We start from the raw sequence: 24,102 nt of genomic DNA on the forward strand, positions 1-24,102 counted from the left end.
TACTTCAAAACAAATAATGAATGCATCAATAATAGGACAATGCACAGCTGTAAGAGTGAGCTCAGTTTGATGGAAGAAGTGCAGAGAGCAGTGGAGCCCTAGAAGGGAGAATAAAAATTGATGAGTACACATTGAGTTTGACATATTATGAGCCATCCAAAATGAAATGTTTAGAAAGTGACTGCCCTTTCAAGCATGAGATTCAGGGGAGAGATCTGGGATGGAGGAAGAGAGATTTCACTGTAAGGATGGTAGGGAGTGTTAGAGGTGAAGAGAATATCTCTCCTGATGGATGGGGTCAGGAGGAGTTGGCTAAGAGAGGACTCCGCAACAAGGACCATGGAAAGACAATGTTAACACTTGCAGATTTTCAAACATGCCCATCCCCCTTTACGGAGGATGTCCGTGTCTAGACCAGCATAGTCCAACATAAATATAATGCAAGCTACATTAAAATGACATTAATCATTTTAAATTTTCTAATAGCCAGATTTTAGAAGGTACCTTTATTACCCCATATACATATTCAAAATATTATCATTTCAACATGTAATCAATAGAAAAATCATTAATGTGGTATTTTCACTCCTTTTTTCATCCTGAGTCTCAAAATCTAATATTGTACACATACAGCCCATCTTAATTTGACTGCTCATACTTCAAGTGCTCAACAACCAGCATGTGGCTCATGGCTACTGTATTGAACAGTGAAGATCTGAAACACGTATAGGCCAGTTGCTGAGAGAGGTCAAATATGCAATGAAAAACAAATGTTCTTTATTCTTCTGTAGCAATTAATGTAGTAGGGGAAAAGAGGAGAAATTGAATATCTCAATACGCCAACATTCTACATACATCATCTCATGTCTCCCCAAACAACTCATAGAGGTAAATGTCATTATATTACATTTACTGAAGACAGAATAGAACCTCAAAGAGTGTGAAATTTACCCAAACCACACAACAGTATTTGTACGTCCAGGATATGAAACCACATCAATGTACTTTCAAATCTTAGCTCTATTAAGACCTTCAGATTGTCATTGAGAGAGAGAAAATCACAAACAACCTAATCAGAGGTGATTTGAGCTTGGCATCAATTCAAATATTTTTATTCTAATTTATTTTAATGTGAGAGCACTGAAGCCTGAACATGCAATGATCTGAGCCAAGTCCTCCTAAGAAATCATTTCAGATCCATGATTCTTTGAAATACTCATTAAAGCAGGATTCCTAGCACCATTGTTCCCCCAGAGCTAATTAAAATTTAAGAGCTGAGTTTTCTTTATTTGTATAATAAGAATACTCTCACCCTACCCACCTTTAGAATTTTTTTAAATGAGGACCCGCCCCCTAAAGAAAGAGGGATGGAAAAACATTTCATTGCAGCAGGTTTTTATGAAATTTCATGATCAGGAATTGCCTTAGTCTGAATTTGTGTTCCCGGATCACATAATTATTTGTTTGTTGGTTTTGAAAGCCTTTGTCCAATGAGTCAGTCTGTGGCCCAGGGGCAAGTTCAAGAAGCTCAGGTATCTTACTTTGACTTTAGAGATGCATATAGAAAACTCTGAAAGAGGACATTTCAGGAGAGAAATCTCACCTCTAATGAAACCTCTCTTCTCCTTAGGGCCTATCAACAAAATGGTGGAATCACGAACACTTCCAACATCATGTGAAAACAAACATCTACCCCAAAGACCCAGATATTAATGTGGGCCCACTTTTCCTGGTTGGAGATATACAACCTGTCAAGGTATGTTTAGAATTCCCAAGCACGTGAGAAATGTTCCTGAAAGTGGTTTCTGGAAACATCTATGGTCTTGTCCAGGAAAAATCAAGCAGGAGGTCCACTTCAAGCACATTCTCAGAGCATATCCCCTTATTTTAAGTCTAGGACACAGATGTGAAATAACCAAATCTGGGGTTGTATGAATAGAAGGAGATGTAAAGCATGTGATTCTATGACCTTCAAGGACATCCAGCCAACCTCCTACAACAGGAAATATGATGACCCATATCACCCTGCTTGAGCAATCCTGGTGACAGACAGATCCCTGCCCAGGCCATCACTACCTCTGAGGAAACACAAGATAATGTTAAATAGTGAAACCAGATGACTAAGGTTGACAATGACTCTCCAAACTTTAATGAGGATATGGAGACATTCATTCAGAGAAAACATGTCAGTACAGTCAGTAAGCATTAAATCACAAATATCTGAAAAACTAGTTATCTCAACTAATTCTAGCTCAGTTTAAAAAGCTATGCTGGTATTTTTAGTTCATGTTTATTTGATTCATTTGTACATGAACCACAGCCCAAATGCTTTTATAAGACACTGAGAGATCTCACCTCTAATTTGGACTTCTTAAACAATAGAAAAAGGAGGGGAAAAGTCAATTCCAGAATTGCTCAGTTGCTGTTTGTTTGTTTGTTTTTATTTTTTTCCATTTATTCTTTTTTTTTAATTTATTTTTTTTTAAGTTCCATGATTTATTACTTGTGTATAACACCCAGTGCACCATGCAATACGTGCCCTCCTTACTACTCATCACCGGCCTATCCCATTCCCCCCCCATTTGTTTTTTTAACCTCAACTTAAAAATCATCATGTGAAGGACTTTTACCAAATTTTTTAGGAGAAAGTCTTACTTCAACAAAGAGATACAAGGATAATCACAGAAACGTATTTCTCTTCCAAGGGAAATGATAGAACCTGGAAGTCAGGTACTTAGAGGCTGCTATTTCCTAAAAGAATTTAGGAGTTTTTTGTTTTGTTTTGTTTAAAGATTTTATTTATTTATTTGACAAAGAGAGAAAGCCAGCGAGAGAGGGAATACGAGCAGGGGGAGTGGGAGAAGAAGAAGCAGGCTCCCAGCAGAGGAGCCTGATGTGGTGCTCGAACCCAGGATTCCAGGATCACGCCCTGAGCCGAAGGCAGACGCTTAATGACTGAGCCACCCAGGCGCCCCATAGGAGTTTTATTAAAAATAAAAGGGTATCGCTCTGTCAGTTGCTGCCTGCACTTGGCACTACATAAAACAAAAATTGGGCAACTTTTTGAAAGTAAGTTCTCCCAGCTTTGGAAGCCCCAACCTTCTGCAGCCGAATTAAGAACCAGTCTCTTGACTAGATTAAAAAAAAAAAAAAAAAAAAAGTCTCTGGCTGTGATCCTCAATCGGTTGCTTTTGACAACGGCTCCACAATCAAGTTGGACCTCTCTGATGGTTGTGGATTCCTATACTCATCACCAAAAGTGTGACGCTGATTTCTCTAATCATCCGCATAGAGCAAGGATTTGTCTTACTGAATTTTACAAGGCAGGCTGACCCTCTCCAGAATTGCCCTCTGTGGGGCTATGTTCAATACGCATGCTACCTTTTTACAAATGATGGAGGTCACCTCTCCAAGTTTTACAGCTGCTTTTGGGACATGTCCCTAGACCTTAGTGTTCTATGTGGTATGATTTCACAGCTACTGTCCAAGTCATTGCTTAAAATTATTTAAACTCTAAAACTCAGTTATTTTACATAAAAAATACTTCTGAAGAGCCCTCCACTTTCCCTTCCTTCTCGTTTTACTGCCAACTTTTCTACCTATACTCATGTTTGGAAGATGTAGAGCCCTCCTTTGGAGTGATACTCAAAATCAGTCCTCCATCTAGGTGTGCCATCTCCCAGGAATTTTCCACCTGTTCTTGTTTCCATGTTTCCCACTACTTAAATATCTGGAGGTTTGGGAGTAACTGCAAATAGCTCTTATAACATCATCACCATGATATTTCCTCTTATCTATGACAGTAAGAGAAGAAAGAGTCAACCCTACTATACAAATAGGAAAAGAAGCCTATATGTAGGAGGGAAGATATCAACAGAATGCGGGAGAGCAGAAATCAAATGCTGCCTATAGTCTTGTGACCAAATGAACTATAGTAAAAATATAGAGATGTAAATTTTCATTCATTCATTCTTTCTTTCAAAGAAAGAGATTTATTGTATTATAGTGATTTATTGCATGTTTACTAGGTACTGGAGATATAACCATTACCTTTATGCCTCCCCTCGGGGTATTTGCTGTCCTTGTGTGCTGAGCACAGACTAAATTAACTAAGAAGACTCCTAGAAAATGAATCAAATTTCCAGTATTAAGATTATATGTAGGGGCGCCTGCGTAGCTCAATCAGTTAAGCGTCCGACTCTTGATTTTGGATCATGATCTCAGGGTTGTGAGATCAAGCCCCACTCCAGGCTCTGTACTGGGCATGGAACCTGCTCAAGATTCTCCCTCTCCCTCTCACTGTCCCTCCCTCCTCCAAAAAAGATATACGTAATGTCATTATGCCTTAGAAATAGTAAACCACAGTGTGAGAGCCATGATGAGAACATAAAGGTGGAAAGATGGGACAGATAAGAGGGGCCATGCCTATATCTTTTATCCCATGACCATTTGATAAATATCTGTCGGATGAATGGATGGAGATGAAGACTGGGTTTCAAGCAGAATTCTAAACACCACAGTTAAGATGAGCTAGAAAAACTCATCAGAAATATCCTTTTCAATCACCACTCTACTCCATATAAGGACAAAAAGTTTCAAAATGGCTTCCATAGGAAATTTCTTTTAATCACAATCCCCATAGTCAAATGCAGGAATTGCCCACATTTGATTAAAACAAAAAGATGCCTCAATATTTCCTCTGATTGCAGTTCTAGCTCTTCTAGTGCCTAAGTTTGACAGCCAACAAACTCTGACCAGTTGGCTCTTTCTATAAGAGATTTTAGACATGCACACACACACACACACACACACACACACACACACAGCATTGCCCTTGAATGTAATGACCAGAGGTCTTGTCTCTTATTTGAGTTTTATTCTCTCTCCATTCAGTATGGCAAGAAGAAAATCAAATACATCGACTATGAAAAGCAGCACCTGTATTTCTACTTGGGTGAGTCTCCTTGGAGCCACTTTCTTTATCATCCCCTGTCTTTGAAGCAAGCCATTGTCAAGGCAGACGGCATGACTGCAGTGCTCTCACAGAGCCATCAGCCCATGTCTTCTTGTGACTGGGAAAAGCAGATCTTATTTCAGGCCCTGGGGCACAACTCGTAAAAGGAAAAGCAAATAAACATTTTTAATGTGCATCTCATGAGAAGCTTCAAGAGAGATTGAAGTCGGGGTGCCAATCAAGGAATCTTGCATCTGCGAATCTCGTCCTTGAAAGACTAAACACCTTTCAAGAAGAAAGGAATAGTGGTATTTGGTTAGGGAAGAAAAAGAGATAGGAAAAGAATGCCAAAGGATTAACAATGTAAAGTCAGAAATGTAGAGTCTCAGGGATAAAAGGCACCTGTAAAGCTTCTGGGTGAAAGAGAGATGGCTACTCCCATGGCCTACATAAGCTGCAGAAGATATTTCGGTGGACAGAGACATGTAGATATATGTCAGTATATATTTTACTTTTAAGGTAGTAATTAAAATGGTCCAAGTGACAAAATTTATTGATATTCTACTACAAACGGCCTAAAATTATTATAATTTTTTTACAGAAAGCCAATATTTGAACAATCAACTATAGAGATGCTTTAAAACACAAAGGAAACCTTCCATCATTCAAAGTGCATTTTTTAAGATAAAAGGTTTTTTATTTCTAAGCTGGTATCATTGACATCGAGAAGCTTTCAAAAAGAGCATAGTAACTGTTAAGACATAGAACTTTGTTCAGTTTCTCAGTGGAGAACAGCTGGCATTTTTTTTAATGATTTTTTATTATATTATGTTAGTCACCATACAGTACATCCCCGGTTTCCGATGTAAGGCTCGATGATTCATTAGTTGCGTATAACACCCAGTGCACCATGCAATACGTGCCAGCTGGCATTTCTATTCAACTTTTGAAGTTCAATAATCCTGCAAATGCTTAAACTCCCACTTCATAAACACAAGTCACTGGAAATCCTTTATGACATTTTCTCCCAATATAAGTGAAAATCACATGTATGTACAAATGTATATATAACAGATCTGAACGTGGGTTCAGGCTTGAAAGACAATAGGGGAGCTAAATAATTCTGATACTGATAAAAAATATCATAAGCAAAAATGCTTTGGGTTGGGTTTTTTTTGTTTGTTTGTTTTTTGGGTTTTTTTTTAGTTTCAGAGGTAGAATTTAGTGATTCGTCAATTGCATATAACACACAGTGCTCATTTTATCAAGTGCCCTCCTTAATGCCCTCACCCAAATACCCCTTCCCCCCATGACCTGTCCTCTAACAAACTTCAGTTTGTTTCCTAGAGTTCTGTGTCTTTTATGGTTTTCCTCCCTTCCAATTTTCATCTTATTGTATTTTTTCTTCACTTCACCTATGTTCATCCATTTTGTTTCTTAAATTAGACATATGAGTGAAATCACATAGTATTTGTCTTTCTATGACTTATTTAACTTAGCATAATACCTCTAGTTCCATCCATGTCATGGCAAATTATAAGAGTTCATTCTTTTTGATGGCTGAGTAATATTCCATTGGTGTGTCTCTGTGTGTCTCTGTGTATATCATATCTTCTTTATCCATTCATCTGTCACTGGACATCTGGGCTCTTTCCATAGTTTGGCTATTATGGACATTGCTGCTAAAAACATTGGGGTGCAGGTGCCCCTTCGGATCACTACATTTGTCTCTTTGGTGTAAATACCCAGTAGTGCAATTGCTGGTCACAGAGAAGATCTATTTTTAACTTCTTGGGGAACCTCCATACTGTTTTCCAGAGTGGGGGGGTACCAGCTTGCATTCCCATCAACAGTGTAAGAGGGTTCCTCTTTCTCTGCATCCTTGCCAACATTTGTTGTTTCCTGAGTTGTTAATTTTAGCCATTCTGACTTGTGTGATGTGGTATCTCATTGTGGTTTTGATTTGTATTTCTCTGATGCCAAGTGATGTGGAACATTTTTTCATGTGTCTGTTGGCCATTTGGATGTCTTCTTTGGAGAAGTGTCTGTTCATGTCTTCTGCCCATTTCTTGACTGGATTGTTTTTTAGGTATTGAGTTTGATAAGTTCTTTATAGATCTTTAATAGTAGGCCTTTATCTGGTATGTCATTTGCAAATATCTTCTCCCATTCTGTAGGTTGCCTTTTAGTTTTACTATTTCCTTTGCTGTAAAAAGTGTTTTATCTTGATGAAGTCCCAATAGTTCATTTTTGCCTAGTTTCCCTTGCCTTTGGAGACATGTCTAGCAAGAAACTGTTATGGCCGAGGTCGAAAAAGTTGCTGCCTGTGTTCTCCCCTAGGATTTTGATGGATTCCTGTCTCATATTTAGGTCTTTCATCCATTTTGAGTTTATCTCTGTGTATGGTGTAAAAAAATGATCCAATTTCATTCTTCTACATGTGGCTGTCCAATTTTCCCAGCACCATTTATTGAAGAGACTGTCCTTTTTCCATTGGATATTCTACCCTGCTTTGTCAAAAATTAGTTGACCATAGAGTCGAGGGTCCATTTCTGGACTCTCTATTCTGTTCTGTGATCTATGTGTCTGTTTTTGTGCCAGTACCATACTGTCTTGATGATTATAGCTTTGTCATAGAGCTTGAAGTCTGGCATTGTGATGCCACCAGCTTTGGTATTCTTTTTCAACATTCCTCTGGCTATTCGGGGTCTCTTCTGGCTCCACACAAATTTTAGGATTATTTGTTCCTGCTCTGTGAACAATGTCGATGGCATTTTGATACAGATTGCGTTGAATGTGAAGATTGTTCTGGGTAGCATAAACATTTTAACAGTATTTGTTCTTCCAATCCATGAGCATGGAATGTTTTTCCATTTCTTTGTATCTTCCTCAATTTCTTTCTTAAGTGTTCTATAGTTTTCAGAGTACAGATCCTTTGCCTCTTTGGTTAGGTTTGTTCCTAGGTATCTTATGGGTTTTGATGCAACTGTAAATGGGATTCATTCTTGATTTCAATCACAAGAAAAGATTTGGAAGGAATACAAATATGCGGAGGTTAAAGAGCATCTTACTAAAGAATGAATGGGTCAACAAGGAAATTAAAGATGAATTTTAAAAGTACATGGAAACAAACGAAAAGGAAAACACAACAGTTCAGAATCTTTGGGATACAGCAAAGGTGGTCCTAACAGGCAAGTGTAGCAATATAGGACTTCCTCTACAAACAAGAAAGTTCTCAAATACACAACCTAACCTTACACCTGAAGGAGCTGGAAAAAGAACATCAAATAAAGCCTAAATCCAGCAGGAGAAGAGAAATAATAAAGATTAGAGCAGAAATCAATGATATAGAAATCAAAAAACAAAAAACAGTAGAACAGAGCAACAAAACTAGGAGCTTGTTCTTTGAAAGAATTAAAAATGCTTTGTTCTTAACCAAAATCAAACTCATGTCAGCTCACAAAGAAAGTTTTCATGGAACCCCAAAATATGCTCATCTAAAAAATGCTTACACATTTGAGAAATAAGACAAAATCAGGGAAGGTCCCAAACATTTCCTGTAGATCAGTGGTTCTCTACCAGAAGTAATGTTATCCCAATGGGACATAGACAAAAATGTCTAGAGACAGGGATGGAACTGGCACCTAGTAGGTAGAAGCCAGTGGTTCTGTTAAACATCCTACAATACACAGGATAGCCCTTAACAATAAGGTATTACCTGGCCCAAAATGCCAGATTGAGAAACTCTTGCAGATTATCTGATTTGCCCGAATGTTAGGCACCAGTAGTCATCTGTAACATGCCTGACCAGGATGGCCTGTGATCCCATTTTTTGAGATATGAGGGCCAATTCCCACTGCTGCCCCTTCCACTGCTGGAATTCTGCAGCCCCATCCCATGATAGTCACGCTCTCCTTCCCCTGCATGAGCAAAAAGAGGAGTGAGGACATCAGTGCCCCATTTTGAAAGGTAGCTGATCTTGAACCTAAACAGAGGTGTGTTCCCATAAGAAAAAGAGCTGTTGGAATTTCTTTTCTGAGCCTTCTTCCCTGTCTATAGTGCTGCAATATGACCTTAGCTCATGAGAAATAAATGGATGGAGTGGATCCACTGCAGAATGCCCATCTCACAAAACTCTCTGTCCTTGGGAGCTGTTTCACTGTGTCCTTTTCCTTCTCCCCACTGGTCCTGGGGGAGAAGCAGGTAAATAACCATCTGGTCAGAAAATGAGTATTGCTTCTGTATTTCTGCTACCTTGACATATTGTGACAGGGCCCAATCCTAAGGATTGTCATGGACTGAAGGATTCCATGAACCTTGAGAAAGCATGAAAGTTCAGAGCAGAAGCTTTTCTAGAATGCCTCTATCAAGAATGACTCAAATTTTCAAAGCTTCCTTAGTTTTCTTGAGGGAACTTGAACCAAATTCTTGTTTCAGCCTCAGAGACTCAAAGAGCCCCATGGAGTCTAGGATATGGCTGTGGATCTCCACTTTGCATCGCTTCTCAGGGGCAACATTCCAGGAGTGACATGTTAAGGAGGTAGACTCCTGCTTATTTACACTGGGGTCACATTCTACTCATTTACTCACCATATTTTTTTTACTGTTGTTCTTTTTCAGTTATGATGCCCCTCTTTGGGCCTCTACTTGTCAACCTGAAATCCATGCGATCGATGTACATCCGAAGATTTTGGGAGGTGAGTAACTTGACTCATCCTCTGAAGGTAGATCAGATAGAAAAGGGGACATGAAAATGTTTAGTCCCTTCCAGATGTAGCTTCCTTGACTAATAAGGCATAAGACTTAGCCCTAGCCTAATGAAGGGAAAATGAAATTGTGTCCAGGGCATTTAACTGTCAATCATTCTCTCTGCAGGACATTGCTTGGGTCAGCAGCTTTTACATCCGCCATTTCATCATGTTAGGCCCTTTTTATGGAATCTTTGGAACCATATTGCTCATATTCATGGTCAAGTAAGAAAGCAAGAATATTCTTTTATCTGCATGACCTAAATGATCCTCTTACCTTCCTTATCTGAGCTGTTTGTGATTAGCAGAAGATTGGAACAGCAGGCCCCATTCTCTGTAACTGAGACATTTCCATGAACATATTTTTTAAAAGAAGTTGAAATAGTTGAATAAGAAAAGTTCCTTGGAAAAAGAATTTGCCCGATCTTGTCATTTTCTTTCCACATGTTTAATTCCCAATTGCAGAATTCCATCTGATCCCCAAGTTCTTTAGAATTGTAATCCAGCTGGACACCATAATCCTTGCCAAAAGTAACGGAAGGACAGGAATTTTTAATGGTTACTTTATGACTACAGATTTTCCCAAAACCAAAATGACTAAAGAGTTCTCTTCAACTCTTCAATTTATTCCTCACCCATTCTTTCACATTATTACTCTAAACCCTACATAATAATAAGGATATTTACAGCTACTATGCATCAGGCACTTGGATAAAGGATTTATCTGCATTATCTTGCACATTCCTGTGATGTAGATAGCATCATCTTCATTTTTCTGCTAAGAGAGCTGAAGCTCAGAGAGATTAAGTTGTTTGTCAAGGTTATAGAGCAAGTAAGGGCCAGTGGCAGTGCCAAATCAGAACTTGAATCCAGTTCTATCCTGATGACAAAGCCAAAGTTGTCAACCACTTTGCTTATGTCCTGGGTATCTTTTGATCCTTGGGCCAATGCTGCAGTGAACTTTGGGGTCACTGCTACCATACATTAGGCTGCAAGATTGGTCATGTACCAAAGTCTAGCGTGTCATCACTCTATATATAAAGGGCCCCCGAAGAGGAAAACAAAGGACCACCATTTTACTGGAATCTTTGATTCCCTTCCATTTCTTCCAATGCTCAGCCAGATCTGCCAGAAGTTGTAAAGCCCGGTGACAGGAACTGAAACACCCCAAGGAGTCCTCACTTTCTCCTTTTATTCTCTGAAAGGTTTCTTGAAAGTCCCTGGATGACATATATTGTCCAAATGAGCCATATACCAATGAAAATGAGCACAGAGGAGGAGAAGAAGGACTGGTTCAGCACCCAGGTAAAGTGGAGATCCTAGGAGAAGATCCTTGAGACCCTACTGATTTAGAGTCTGGTTACCTCAAATAATAATACTTTATACTTATGGAATGCTTACTAGGGGCCAGGCACTGTCCACTGTTTTGCATGTAACCACATGATACATGTGCTATGATTATTACCACTTCACGGAAGACATGAAGAAGTTGAGTAACTTGTGTAAGATCACACAGCTAGTCAGTGGTAGAAAGCAGGTTTTATTTTTTATTTTTATTTTTCTTTACATTTTACAACTGACTTTATTCACTTAGCAATATTATTGGCAATATTAACAAAAAAAATAATTTATGTTTCTTCCATGTCCTTTCATGACTTGACAACTAATTTATTTTATATTTTTATAATAATTTTTTATTATGTTAGTCACCATACAGTACATCCCTAGTTTTTGATGTAAAGTTCGATGATTCATTAGTTCCGTATAACACCCAGTGCACTATGCAATATGTGCCCTCCTTACTACCCATCACCAGCCTAACCCATTCCCCCACTCCCCGCCCCTCTGAAGCCCTCAGTTTATTTCCCAGAGTCCATAGTCTCTCATGGTTCATTTCCCCTTCTGTTTACCCCCTCTTTCTTCTTCCCTTTCTTCTCCTACCAATCCTCCTACCTCTTATGTTCCATAAATGATGAAACCATATGATAATTGTCTTTCTCTGCTTCACTTATTTCGCTTAGCATTATCTCCTCCAGTCCCATCCATGTTGCTGCAAATGTTGAGAAATCGTTCTTTTGATGGCTGAGTAATATTCCATTGTATATATGACCACATCTTCTAATCCATTCATCTGTTGAAGGGCATCTCCTCTCCTTCCACGATTTAGCTACTATGGACAATGCTGCTATGAACATTGGGGTGCATATGGCCCTTCTCTTCACTACGTCTGTATCTTTGGGGTAAATACCCAGTAGTGCAATTGCTGGATCATAGGGTAGCACAATTTTTAACTTTTCAAGGGACTCCACACTGTTTTCCAAAGTGGCTGTCCAACTTGCATTCCCACCAACAATGTAGGAGGGATCCTCTTTCTCCACATCCTTTCCAACATTTGTTGTTTCCTGCCTTGTCCATTTTTGCCATTCTAACTGGCGTAAGGTGGTATCTCAATGTGGTTTTGATTTGAATTTCCCTGATGGCTAATGATTTTGAACATTTTTTCATGTGTCTGTTAGCCGTTTGTATGTCTTCGTTAGAAAAGTATCTCTTCATATCTTCCGCCCATTTTTTTATTTGATTATTTGTTTCTCATGTATTGAGTTTGAGAAGTTCTTTGTAGATCTTGGATACCAGTCTTTTATCTGTAGTGTCATTTGCAAATATCTTCTCCCATTCCGTGGGCTGCCTCTTAGTTTTTTTGACTGTTTTCTTGGCTGTGCAGAAGATTTTTATCTTGATGAAGTCCCACAAGTTCATTTTTTCTTTTGTTTCTCTTGCCTTTGGAGACGTGTCATGAAAAAAGTTGCTGTGGCCAATGTCAAAGAGGTTGCAGCCTATGTTCTCCTCCATGATTTTGATGGATTCCTGTCTCACATCGAGGTCTTTCATCCATTTGGAGTTTATCTTTGTGTATGGTGTGAGAGAGTGGTTAAGTTTCATTCTTTTGCATGTAGCTGTCCAATTTTCCCAGCACCATTTATTGAAGAGACTGTCTTTTTTCCGCTGGATGTTTTTTCCTGTTTTGTCAAAGATCAGTTGCCCAAAGAGCCAAGGGTCCATTTCTGGGTTCTCTATTCTGTTCCACTGGTCTATGTGTCTGTTTTTGTGCCAGTACCATGCTGTCTTTGTGATCACAGCTTTGTAGTATAGCTTGAAATCCGGCAACGTGATGCCCCCAGCTTTGTTTTTCCTTTTCAACAATTCCTTGGTGATTTGGGGCCTTTTCTGGTTCCATACAAATTTAAGGACTATTTGTTCCAGTTCTTTGAAAAATGTCATTGGTATTTTGATTGGGATGGCATTGAAAATGGAGATTGCTCTGGGTAGCACGGACATTTTAACTATGTTAATTCTTCCGATCCATGAGCATGGAGTATTTTTCCATCTTTTTGTGTCTTCTTCAATGTCTTTCAAGAGTGATTTGTAGTTTCCAGACTATAGATCCTTTACATCTCTGGTTAAGTTAATTCCAAGATAACATATGATTTTTGGTGCTATTGTAAATGCAATGGATTCCCTAATTTCTCTTTCTTCAGTCTCATTGTTCGTGTATAGAAATGCAACTGATTTCTGAGCATTGATTTTGTATCCTGCCACATTATTGAATTGCTCTATGAGTTCTAGTAATTTGGGGGTGGAGTCTTTTGGGTTTTCCATATAGAGTATCGTCATCTGTGAAGATAGACATTTTGACTTCTTCTTTGCCAATTTGAATACCTTTGATCCCTTTTTGTCTGATTGCTGTTGCAAGGACTTTTAGTACTATGTTCAATAATAATGGCGAGAGTGGGCATCCTTGTCATGTTCCTGATCTTAAGGGAAAGGCTTCCAGATTTTCCCCATTGAGAATGATATTTGCTGTAGGCTTTTCATAGATGGTTTTCTCAGGCCACAATGCTTTGAAATTGGAACTCAATCACAAGGAAAAATTTGGAAGAAACTCAAACACTTGGAGACTAAGAACCATCCTGCTCAAGAATGATTGGGTAAACCAGGAAATTAAAAATCAATTTAAACAATTTATGGAGACCAACGACAATGAAAACACAATGGTCCAAAGCCTATGGGACACTGCAAAGGCAGTCCTAAGGGGAAAATACATAGCCATCCAAGCCTCACTCAAAAGAATAGAAAAATCTAAAATGCAGTTTTTATATTCTCACCTCAAGAAGCTGGAGCTGGAACAGAAGAACAGGCCTAACCCATGCACGAGAAAGCAGTTGATCAAGATTAGAGCGGAGATCAATGAATTAGAAACCAGGAGCACAGTGGAGCAGATCAACAGAACTAGAAGCTGGTTCTTTGAAAGAATAAATAAGATCGATAAGCCACCGGCAAGACTTATTCAAAAGAATAGAGAAAGGACCCAAATTAATAAAATTACGAATGAAAGGGGAGAGGTTACAACCAACACCAATGAAATAAGAAGGATCATTAGAAACTTTTATCAACAGCTTTATGCCAACCTGGAAGAAATGGATGCCTTCCTGGAAACCTATAAACTACCAAGACTGAAACAGGAAGAAATTGATTTTTTAAACAGACCGATTAATTATGAAGAGATTGAAGCAGTGATCAAAAACTTCCCAAAAAACAAGAGTCCAGGGCCTGATGGATTCCCCAAGGAATTCTGCCAAACATTCAAAGAAGAAATAATACCTATTCTCCTGAAACTGTTTCAAAAAATAGAAACAGAAGGAAAACTACCAAACTCATTTTATGAGGCCAGTATTACCTTGATCCCCAAACCAGGCAAAGATGCCATCAAAAAGGAGAATTACAGACCAATATCCCTGATGAATATGGACGCCAAAATTCTCAACAAGATCCTAGCTAATAGGATTCAACAGTACATTAAAAGGATTATCCATCATGACCAAGTGGGATTCATCCCTGGGATGCAAGGGTGGTTCAACATTCGCAAATCGATCCGTGTGATAGATCATAACAACAAGAAAAGGGTCAAGAACCATATGATCCTCTCAATTGATGCAGAAAAAGCATTTGACAAAATACAGCATCCTTTCCTGATTAAAACACTTCAGAGTGTAGGGATAGAGGGTACATTCCTCAATTTGACAACTAATTTATTTTCATCACTGGATAATATTCCATTGTATCGGTGAACCTCTGTTTATCCATTCCCCTCTTAAAGGACATCTTAGTTGCTTCCAGCTTTTCCCAACTATGGATAAAGCTGCTATAAACACTAGTATACAGGTTTTGAACACACAGAAGTCTTCAACTCTTTTGGGTAAATACCAAGGATTTCTGGATCATATCTTCAGACTATGTTAAGCTTTGTAAGAATCTGTCAAACTGTCCTCCAAAGTGACTGCACCATTTTGCGTTCCCACCAGCAATGAAAGCAGGTTTTAAACATAGGCAATCTGATTTCAAAGTCTTTGCTCTAAACTAAGGGTCAGTAAACTATAGTCCAAGGGCCAAATTCAGCCCTTTGCCTATTTACATAAATAAAATTTTATTAGGATACAGCGATGCTTGTACATTTACATATTATCTACGCCTGCCTTCATGCTACAACGGCAAAACTGAGTAACTATGACAGAGAATTAAATATTTATTGCCTTGCACGTTATAGAAAAAGTTTGCTGACCCATCCCCCACACAACACAGCCTTTCAAGTGAATCTGAGTTCCTAGAATTACCAAATGAATTTTACATCTAGAAGGACCCTGGAATTTACTTCATTTCTTTGTAAAGATAGAAAGGCCCAGAGAGGAGACATGGCATGTTCCCTGAGCATCCTGTTAATGATTGACAGAGTTCTGATCAGCACAGAATACCCCAGCCTCCTAAGCTTTCCACTAGCAGTGCCATGATTAACTGGAGAATCCTGTCATTATATCACTTTGTTCTCTAAGCTCATTCCCAAATTCAGTGGACCTTCAATTAGAGCATGGAGTATTAGTTCTCAAACTTTTTGGCCACAGAACCCCCTTTTATTCTCAGAAGTTACTGAGAACCTCAAAGAGCTTTTGTTTATGTAGGTTATATCCACTGACAATTACTACATTTGAAATTAAAACAGAATTTTAAAACCTTTATTTATCAATTAACCTTAAATAACAAAAAAAAATTAATACACGTTAAACATCAGACTGATGATGCCATCCTATGTTTAGAAGCCTCTGGGGGGAAAAAAATCCGCTGTACAAGCATGAGAGATTGAAAATGAAAAAGGCAAATTCTATCTTAGAAGTATTCTGGAAATAGTTTTGACCTCGCAGATCTCCTGAAAGGATCGTAGAGAACCCAAAGTTATGCTGAAGCACACTTTGAGAAGCACTGACAATAGAACCACCACAAAAACAACATTCGAAATGGCAACAACCCCGACTAGAATTAAACCGTAGAAAGGCATCGACTAAAATGACACTCCTGCGAGTTCTTGATCTTGGTAGTCTGGAGAAGCCCGTGAACCCCTCCCTAGGGCAAGGGTTTTAAATTCATCAAATAAAATATGTTAGATTACAAAGGAAACCACTTACACTGAAATACACTTCTATGCCCAGAACGTGTGGCTGGAACAATTGAACGCCTTACTTCCCCTCTAGAAGTCCTTCCAGTGTACTCTATGGAAATGGTATTCTAACCTCTACAATCTAAAATCCTACGATCCCACTTCCCTCTTCCAGAGTCCTCATTCATGACAACTTAGCCCTCTGTATCCGAAGGCTGATGGTGATTTAGCCCCCTAAGGTCCCATATACTTCTTCATATCTATTGTCTTGTATAAACTTCTTAGCAAAATGTCTTATTACCTTTTTAAATCATAAGCTCCTTGAGATCTTGCACTGTGTATCTTTTTTATCCCTCATAGTTTCTTACATAAAATAGGTACTTGTTGAACAATTGAATTATTAAAGGAATAAATAAACATTTCTTTGATTGACACTTCAACTCATTTACATCTAATATAAGCTTTTTCTTTGCAGGTCTTGGCCACGTGTAATATTGAACAGTCCTTTTTTAATGACTGGTTCACTGGGCACCAGAACTTCCAAATCGAGCACCAGTGAGTAAAAAAACAGTCCATGGTAAAAGGCAAACTCCCCCATACAGTCCAGAGCAAAGCCCTACACTCAAGATTTTAGAGGGAAAAAATGAACCAGAATTCTTTAAAGGCTGCTATCTTTCTATAAACATTAATGGTAAGGAAGGGAAGAAAGAAAAAAAGGCGTAACAATTGTGAGTAAATGGAGCGAATCTTGAAAAATATATCAATGACTTGGTTTCTAGATTCCCAAAGACTTAGGAATTGGTGATTGGGTTTTTTGTTGTTGGTGGTGGTGTTTTTTTGTTTTTTTCTTTTTGGTTTTTTTTTTGCATGTGGTTTGTTGGCAAAACCCAAGAAAAATCATAGTACTTGTGTTGAAATTTAATTAAGATTTAATATTAATATCAATCTGTATCTTTAGAGCCAAGGTTATGAAATAATCAACAATGAAATCCAGTTCCTGCTGCAATTTCCAAATGATACCTGAAAATACTTTACCAATGGGCAGTTAGGTGGACATGCACTAAAGAAAGAGAAAATGATAGTACTTTGAAAGTCAGCCTCTCCAGAATATTCAGGGAAGAGACTTTCCACATCCTTTTTGTCTAAGCCATATCTGTGATAGTCAGAAAAGGAAAAAGATCTTATAACTACTTATGGGATTTTCTCATCCTTTTTTTCCTGTTAGTCCTTTAAAATCTCAGCAGGGGCCACCTGGGTGGCTCAGTCGGTTAGACATCTGATTTGATTTGGGCTCAGGTCATGATCTCAGCAGTGTGGGATCAAGTGTCACGCTGGGCTCTGCGCTCAGCCCAGAGTCAGCTGGAGATTCTCTCTTTCTCTCTCTCTCTCTCTCCCCTCCATGGCCTATTTATCTAAAATAAATTAATATATAAATAAATAAATAAATAAATAAATAAATAAATAAATAAATAAATAAAATCTTTAAAATTTCAGCAGAACAGTGAAGATTATTATTCATATTTTATCAAAGAGAAGGTTAAAGGCCAAGAAGTTCATCTGGCTGATGAGTGAAAGCCTTGGGTAAAACCCATCTCTCCTCACTTCTTATTCCTATCCTAGAACTTTCCCCCACATACCTTGACTAAAACTTACTGAATACTCAACATACTCATTTTGCAGGAATTTAATGTATATACAGCGAGACAGAAACGTGGTGGGGGAGGTGGTTATCTCCAGCTCTCTAGGTAATTCAAAATGGTAGAAAACCCTCTATTTTCATTTGACCTGGCCAAAAATAAATATATTTGATAGAGGTAATTCTCTTAGGTCTTCCCAAACATTTGCCACCCACAGGGCTTGCAGAGCATTAAGAGATAAGAGTAGAGCGTTTTGACAAGAGTTCTTGAACTTCTTAGAACAGAAGTACTGTACAATGTTGAGGTTGGGTCTGCATTGCTAATAGAGTTTTATCTAGTAATAGGGGAAAGAAAACCCCTTCAGGTTGCTCTTTTGATCTAAGTTTTGTATTTCCTGTCTCTGTTTCCCTAGTCTGTTTCCCACAATGCCACGCCATAATTATCACAAGGTGGCACCCCTGGTGAGGTCACTGTGTGCCAAGCATGGATTGCTGTATGTGACTAAGCCCCCGTTGGAAGCATTTGGAGATATTGTCAGGTAATTACAGAGACTTTCAACTCACAGCTCTTATTTCCCCTCCCTGCTCGTCCCCAGACTGTCACTGCCTTGTGAATCATTTACTCAGCAACTATTATTAAAGGGCATCTGTATACCCAGTACGGACATGAGACTCTTCAGGGAACAACATCAACAATGCAATGATAAGAAATAATTCTTACCGCGTACCTACTGCCTTCTAGATACTTCTTAGTGAAAATGCCTTGCTGCCCTACTAAATGTCAAGCTTTGAAAACCAGTGCTGTGTGTCGTATGTCCTTGTATCCCCTGCAGAGCCTTATCATGCTTTAGAATTTATGTGCTGGGAGGGACTCTCTGATCATCTCACCCAGAGATACAAACTTAGATGCTTACAGGGTCCAGGGACATAAATGTGTGGATCAGAGAGTGGTAACTGACCAAGAGCAGAGAAGCCTGCAGGAACTGAAAATCTGTACTCATCTTAGTGTATTCACACACCCCTATAAAACATTAACAACCCATGATCTAGGTGTAATAAGTTCTTTTACAATTAGAAAAAGAAGAAAATACCAGTGTCTTGAATGAAACCAACAAGGCCAGGCCTGGCCTGATCTGACCCCTGGAGAGTGCTCCAGGTTCAGACTCCCCACCACTCCCATTTCCCTCTTCTGCTTTCCAGATATCAGGCTTCTCTTCAGTTGCTACAGAACTCCCTGCCCCTTACCATTTCCTGTCCTTTGCCACCTTTTCTTTTGCCTAGAATGTTCTTCCAGCCCACCACCTCCCCTCATATCACCTTCTCAATCACCATCCACTTTCCAAGGCTCATAAATGCCTTTTCTTTATCTCAGTCTCCCCTCACCCCCAGAACTAAATCCATCATCCACTCTTGCAGCACCTGTTTCTCTTCACTTGCGATCTTTATCATAATCATGATTAAATAACATCGTGGGTAATACATTACTTAATATATGTCTCCCAACCTAGACCAGGAACTCCATGTAGATGGGACTCATGTCTCTCCTACTCATTGCTATACCCCCAAAGCCTAAAAAATATCTTTCACATTGTAAAATACGATGGGTGGGTAGATGTAGGATGGGTTCGTATAGAGGTATATGCTTTATCTTATAGAGACTCAGAGACTTACTTTTTAATACTAGAAAGAAGAACAATTGATTAATCGGGGTACAAAGAGAATAAAATGAAATAAAAACTCAATCTCCTTCCTATAGGAAAGGTGAATTCATCTGCTAAAAGACAATTCAGTGTATTTGACTCCCTTCACTGGGCAAAAAAAAAAAAAAAAAAAAAAAGTCTATCAGATATAGCTGAAAATAACAACACTGTCCTGAATCAAGTAAAAGAGCACATGTTATATGGAGCAGCTCCTTTTACATTAAAGTCTCACCTACTGATTATTTTGTTTACCTCTCCTGCAGGGCCTTAAAGAAATCTGCAGCCCTCTGGAGGGATGCTTACTATGAAACATGAAGCAGAGCATCAACCTTAACACACGTGTAGCTCCATCTCTGAAGGAGGCTAACGGATGTACAAGAGATCTTTCCTGCTTACCTGCTGGTGCCAATGACATAATTGAGGGTGCCAGGAGGGTGAATTCCGAGGATACATGACAACCCCTTCCCTGAAGATTTTCTCTGCAAATGCAAAGCAATGGAAACACAAAGTGATTAGGGTGACAAAAGGGAAATGGAAATCAAATTCTTTTATTTCCCAATCCCCCACCCCCCTCCCCTCTGATAGGCTGGTGATGGGTATTAAGGAGGACACATACTGCATGGTGCACTGGGTGTTATATGCAAACAATGAATCATGGAACTCTACATCAAAAACTAAGGATGTACTGAATAGTGACTAACATAACATAATAAAAAATTATTATTAAAAAAAACAAATTCTTTTATTTCTTCAATAGAATCTTGAACTTAGTCCTACCAATAGACCTAATTGGATCATATCCATCACTGGGGCATAAGCACAGGAACCAGACAAAAGTTTTACTGATGAGGTGGGTATAGGAGAAAGTGGGCCAAAGGAGACACCTCTAATGGGCACTTCGGGAAACACTGCAGTTGCTCTTAGAAGAGAATGGTGTATTTAGGAAATTTCTGCTGGAGTACAAATCTTTACTTATTCCTTACTTAAATGTGTGAGCCTCTTTTTCTCTAAAAATTGAGTCTAATTAACATTAAATCCTCCTTAAATGTTTCAATCTTCACTTTGGATTTTCATTATTGTACCTACATATGGGTAATTGGTGTGTATATATATTTTGCTTTTAAATTATAAAATCTCTTAAAGGAGTTCCCTATATCCAGGCCCAATAGCCACTGATCAAGAAGGTTAAGGTTCTATGTTTTAAAATTATTGGTTTTCTGCTAAAGTATAAACTGTCCCTGAGCATATGATTGATTTCTCTAATCCCTACCCACCAGAGCAGAATTATTACACCTTGTTATTGAGTAACTCTGATGAGTAAAAAGATTAGTTTTCTGTAATGTAGACATTGGGCTGTGTCAGGATATTTTTCAGTCTTAGCATTGAATTAGGCAAGGGCTGAGACGAGAGTTTCAATGCTAGAAGGATTAGTGGACACTCTCAGCACCATACTGATATCTAGCATCTGTGCTTTGCTCATCTATTCCTGGGGTCATGTTAGAGCTGATCCTAGCTGTGGGGAGAGAAAACAAACAGCACAAATTTCCATCTGAAGCTCCAAGCAAGTCAGCATTATGGGTTATCTGTTGTCTGAAATGCTACCAGGAAATATTTCATTCCCTTTCTCCAAACCCTGTAAAATACTCTTTTTCTTTGTTTCTTAATTAAGTCCCTGGGTTCCAGAGGCAAGATGCTATGCCAGAAGGGAGTGTGATAACTTGAAAGAAGCTGCTGCTGCTAAATCATTGGGACCAGAGGCCAGAGTGTTACAAGAAGGACACTGAAGAACAATACGTGAGGTTACTCAAAGGTCCAGGGGAGTTCTCAGAAAGCAAGAACTGGTTGGGAGGAGGAAAGATTGAAATGCTAATAGTATCAAACAGGGAAGTTGGGCAGAGGATGGAAAGGAAGACTTTGTTGACTTCATAATGCTTTATGATATAAGCCCTGAATGGACGTGGCAAGAACCCACATTCCACCTGCTGGTGGATCTACACATGATTTCTTCTGCCTGAAGTCAGGGTTGCAAATGGTTGTGGGGTACAGTGGTTGGTGTTCTCTGATTTACCTGGCCCAACTCCCAGAGATGCTCCAGCACTGTTTCTTCGCCTGGTCACTTGAAATAGCAACCAGGCCTCTCTCTGGACAGACTCACTACCTCAAAGTCATCTCTCCCTCAGTGTTGACACTAGCCCACTTGGCAGTTGCCCAAATGAAGTTGGTTACTGTGGGACTGAACAAATCTGGGAGATTGAGACACATTATGTAGGGGAAACATGTGAAATCAGTTCAAGAAAGTTGCTAAAGAATACAAATTTATGATGGAGTAAATTTTAACCTGCTTAGTGGGTCTCATGTCAGCATAATAGTCATTTTCCTGAACTATCTCAACTGATTCTTCTCCCTCACATTGTGCTGACTGGTTTTTGTACTTGATGAGGCATTTTATTACTTCTTTTACTTTATTACTTCTACAACAAGCCTCCTAGAGAAGGAGAACCAAGGCCTGTCATGTTCACAGCTTCCCAGACCACTGAGCACTAAGTTAAAACCAGTAGGAGAAGGAAGGGAAGAATGAAGGGGGGTAAACAGAAGGGAGAATGAATCATGAGAGACTGTGGACTCTGGGAAACAAACTGAGGGCTTCAGAGGGGAGGAGGGTGGACAGGGATAGGCCGGTGATGGGTATTAAGGAGGGCACATATTGCATGGTGCACTGGGTGTTATACACAAGTAATGAATCATGGAACATTGCATCAAAAACTGGGGATGTACTGTATGGTGACTAATATAACAAAATAAAAATTATTTAAGTGAAAAAAATAAAATAAAATAAATAAAATCTAGATGGTCAATACTCAAGGTATTTCATTTCTGTTCTCCAGAGCATAGGGCTCCGCTCTATGGCTGCATGAATGAAGATGGGCCAGACTTCTGCTTCTTTAAATTAAATGACTCCTGAAAGTGGCACCTGGGTGGAGCAATCAGCTGAGCATCAGTTTAGGCTCAGGTCATGATCTCAGGGTCCTGAGATCAAGCCCTGCATCAGGCTCCACACTCAGTGCAGAGTCTGCTAAGACGCTCTCTTCCTCTGCCCCTCCTACACTCTTGCTCCCTCTCCCCCCCCCCAAAATAAGTAAATATAGTAGGAGGAGGGAAAATGACAGAGGAGTAGGGGGCCCACATTTCATCTGGTCCCTTGAATTCAGCTAGATAGCTATCAAATCATTCTGAACACCTATGAATTCAACCTGAGATTTAAGGGGAAAATTGCTGCAATTCTACAAATAGAAAAGCCACCACTTTTTGCAAGGTAGGAGGTGCAGAGATGTGAATCTGAAGGGATAAATTGGAAGATAAACCGCAGAGGGAAGGGAGCATGATCTAGAAGTAGAGCACAAAATCAGGACTTTTAGAGGCCTGCTTCAGTGAGGGATGTCCCTACCTGAAAGGGGCTCAGGTGGCAAAGTGGGGCAGAATGGTGGGGATGGGACAATGTGGGACAGTGTGGTGGGGATCTCAGGATGCCCAGAATCACAGAAAGAAGAGGGGTGCCTGAGGGTGGCAGAGCTCCCAAGCATTGGAGCAGGGAAGCCAGCTACAATTAGCAAGCCCTGGACTGGCCTCTCAGCTAGGTGTTGCCATAAACCATGAACCGCTCTCCGAGCAGGGGCCCAGCAAGCGACAACCACTGTGAGACGGGGCAACGGCTCCCTGAGCAGGGGGCACAGGAAGTGGCAGGGCTGCTCCCTGAGCAGGGGCACAGGAAGTGGCAGGGCTGCGGTGAGACCCTCTTTCCCTCACCTGGGAGGATTGGTGCAGGTGTGCACCAAAAGGGTCTGCAGAGTTTGGCGCACACACAAAAGGGATTGACTGCTTTTCCCTGAGGATGCACTGAAGAACGGAGGCAGAGATCATTCAGCTCTGGGGCTGGAGATTGGGGCCCTGCCATTTTTACTTTTATCTTCATCCTCTAAAGCAGTGGGAAAAGACTTCAGGGAACAAAAGCCACATAAAGCAACCACAAGACGCTTACACTGAGCCCTGCCGCCTGGCAAGGGGTGGTGCAACTCCACCCAGACAAAGACACCTGAGAACCACTGCAACAGGCTCCTCCCCCAGAAGACCAGCAGGATCTCAGGTGAATACCAAGTTTATGGAATACACAGAACTGAAAAACTCCTGAGCTAGGGGAAACTAGTATATAGAATTCGAGGTTTTCTTCTCATGAGACTTTAGTCTTTCAGTTTCAGATTTACTTTTTCTGTATCTGTTTTCTTCTTTTTCCTTTTCAACTAATTTCTTATTTTACCAACTCTTTGTTTTTAAGTCTTTTTAATTTTCACTTTTACATTTACATTTTATAGATATATCCTTCATTATTGGCTTCCTATCATGGTATTCAGTTTTATTTTTGTATGTATATGTTTTTCTTTCCTTACAACTTTGGGATTTAGTGTTTTCTAACAGATCAAAACACACCCAGGACCAAGTGGATCACCCTGTTTTGTTCACCTAGGAGATTACAGTTTCTCTTTTTTCCCTTTTTTTTTTCTTTTCTTTTTTTCCTTTTGTTATTT

The 24,102-nt window shown here is 39.5% G+C and overlaps 1 protein-coding gene across 1 annotated transcript in view; it reads left to right on the forward strand.

The window, feature by feature from the left end:
• The window catches only part of LOC123784971 (fatty acid desaturase 2-like protein FADS2B), a 35,089-nt gene extending 14,880 nt beyond the window's left edge, over window positions 1–20,209 (forward strand). Inside the window, exons 5-12 of the mRNA XM_087855242.1 lie at window positions 1,631–1,756; window positions 4,894–4,954; window positions 9,575–9,651; window positions 9,830–9,927; window positions 10,908–11,007; window positions 16,662–16,741; window positions 18,236–18,361; window positions 19,786–20,209. Coding sequence (XP_087711368.1) covers window positions 1,631–1,756; window positions 4,894–4,954; window positions 9,575–9,651; window positions 9,830–9,927; window positions 10,908–11,007; window positions 16,662–16,741; window positions 18,236–18,361; window positions 19,786–19,837 — 720 coding nt within the window. The 3' untranslated portion in view covers window positions 19,838–20,209. The remainder of the gene's footprint in view (window positions 1–1,630; window positions 1,757–4,893; window positions 4,955–9,574; window positions 9,652–9,829; window positions 9,928–10,907; window positions 11,008–16,661; window positions 16,742–18,235; window positions 18,362–19,785) is intronic.
• Window positions 20,210–24,102: the final 3,893 nt, after the last annotated feature.

The sequence above is a fragment of the Ursus americanus genome, chromosome 24 (assembly GCF_024610735.1).
Source record: "Ursus americanus isolate L20-20 chromosome 24, mUrsAme1.1.p, whole genome shotgun sequence".
Classification (NCBI taxonomy): Eukaryota; Metazoa; Chordata; class Mammalia; order Carnivora; family Ursidae; genus Ursus; species Ursus americanus.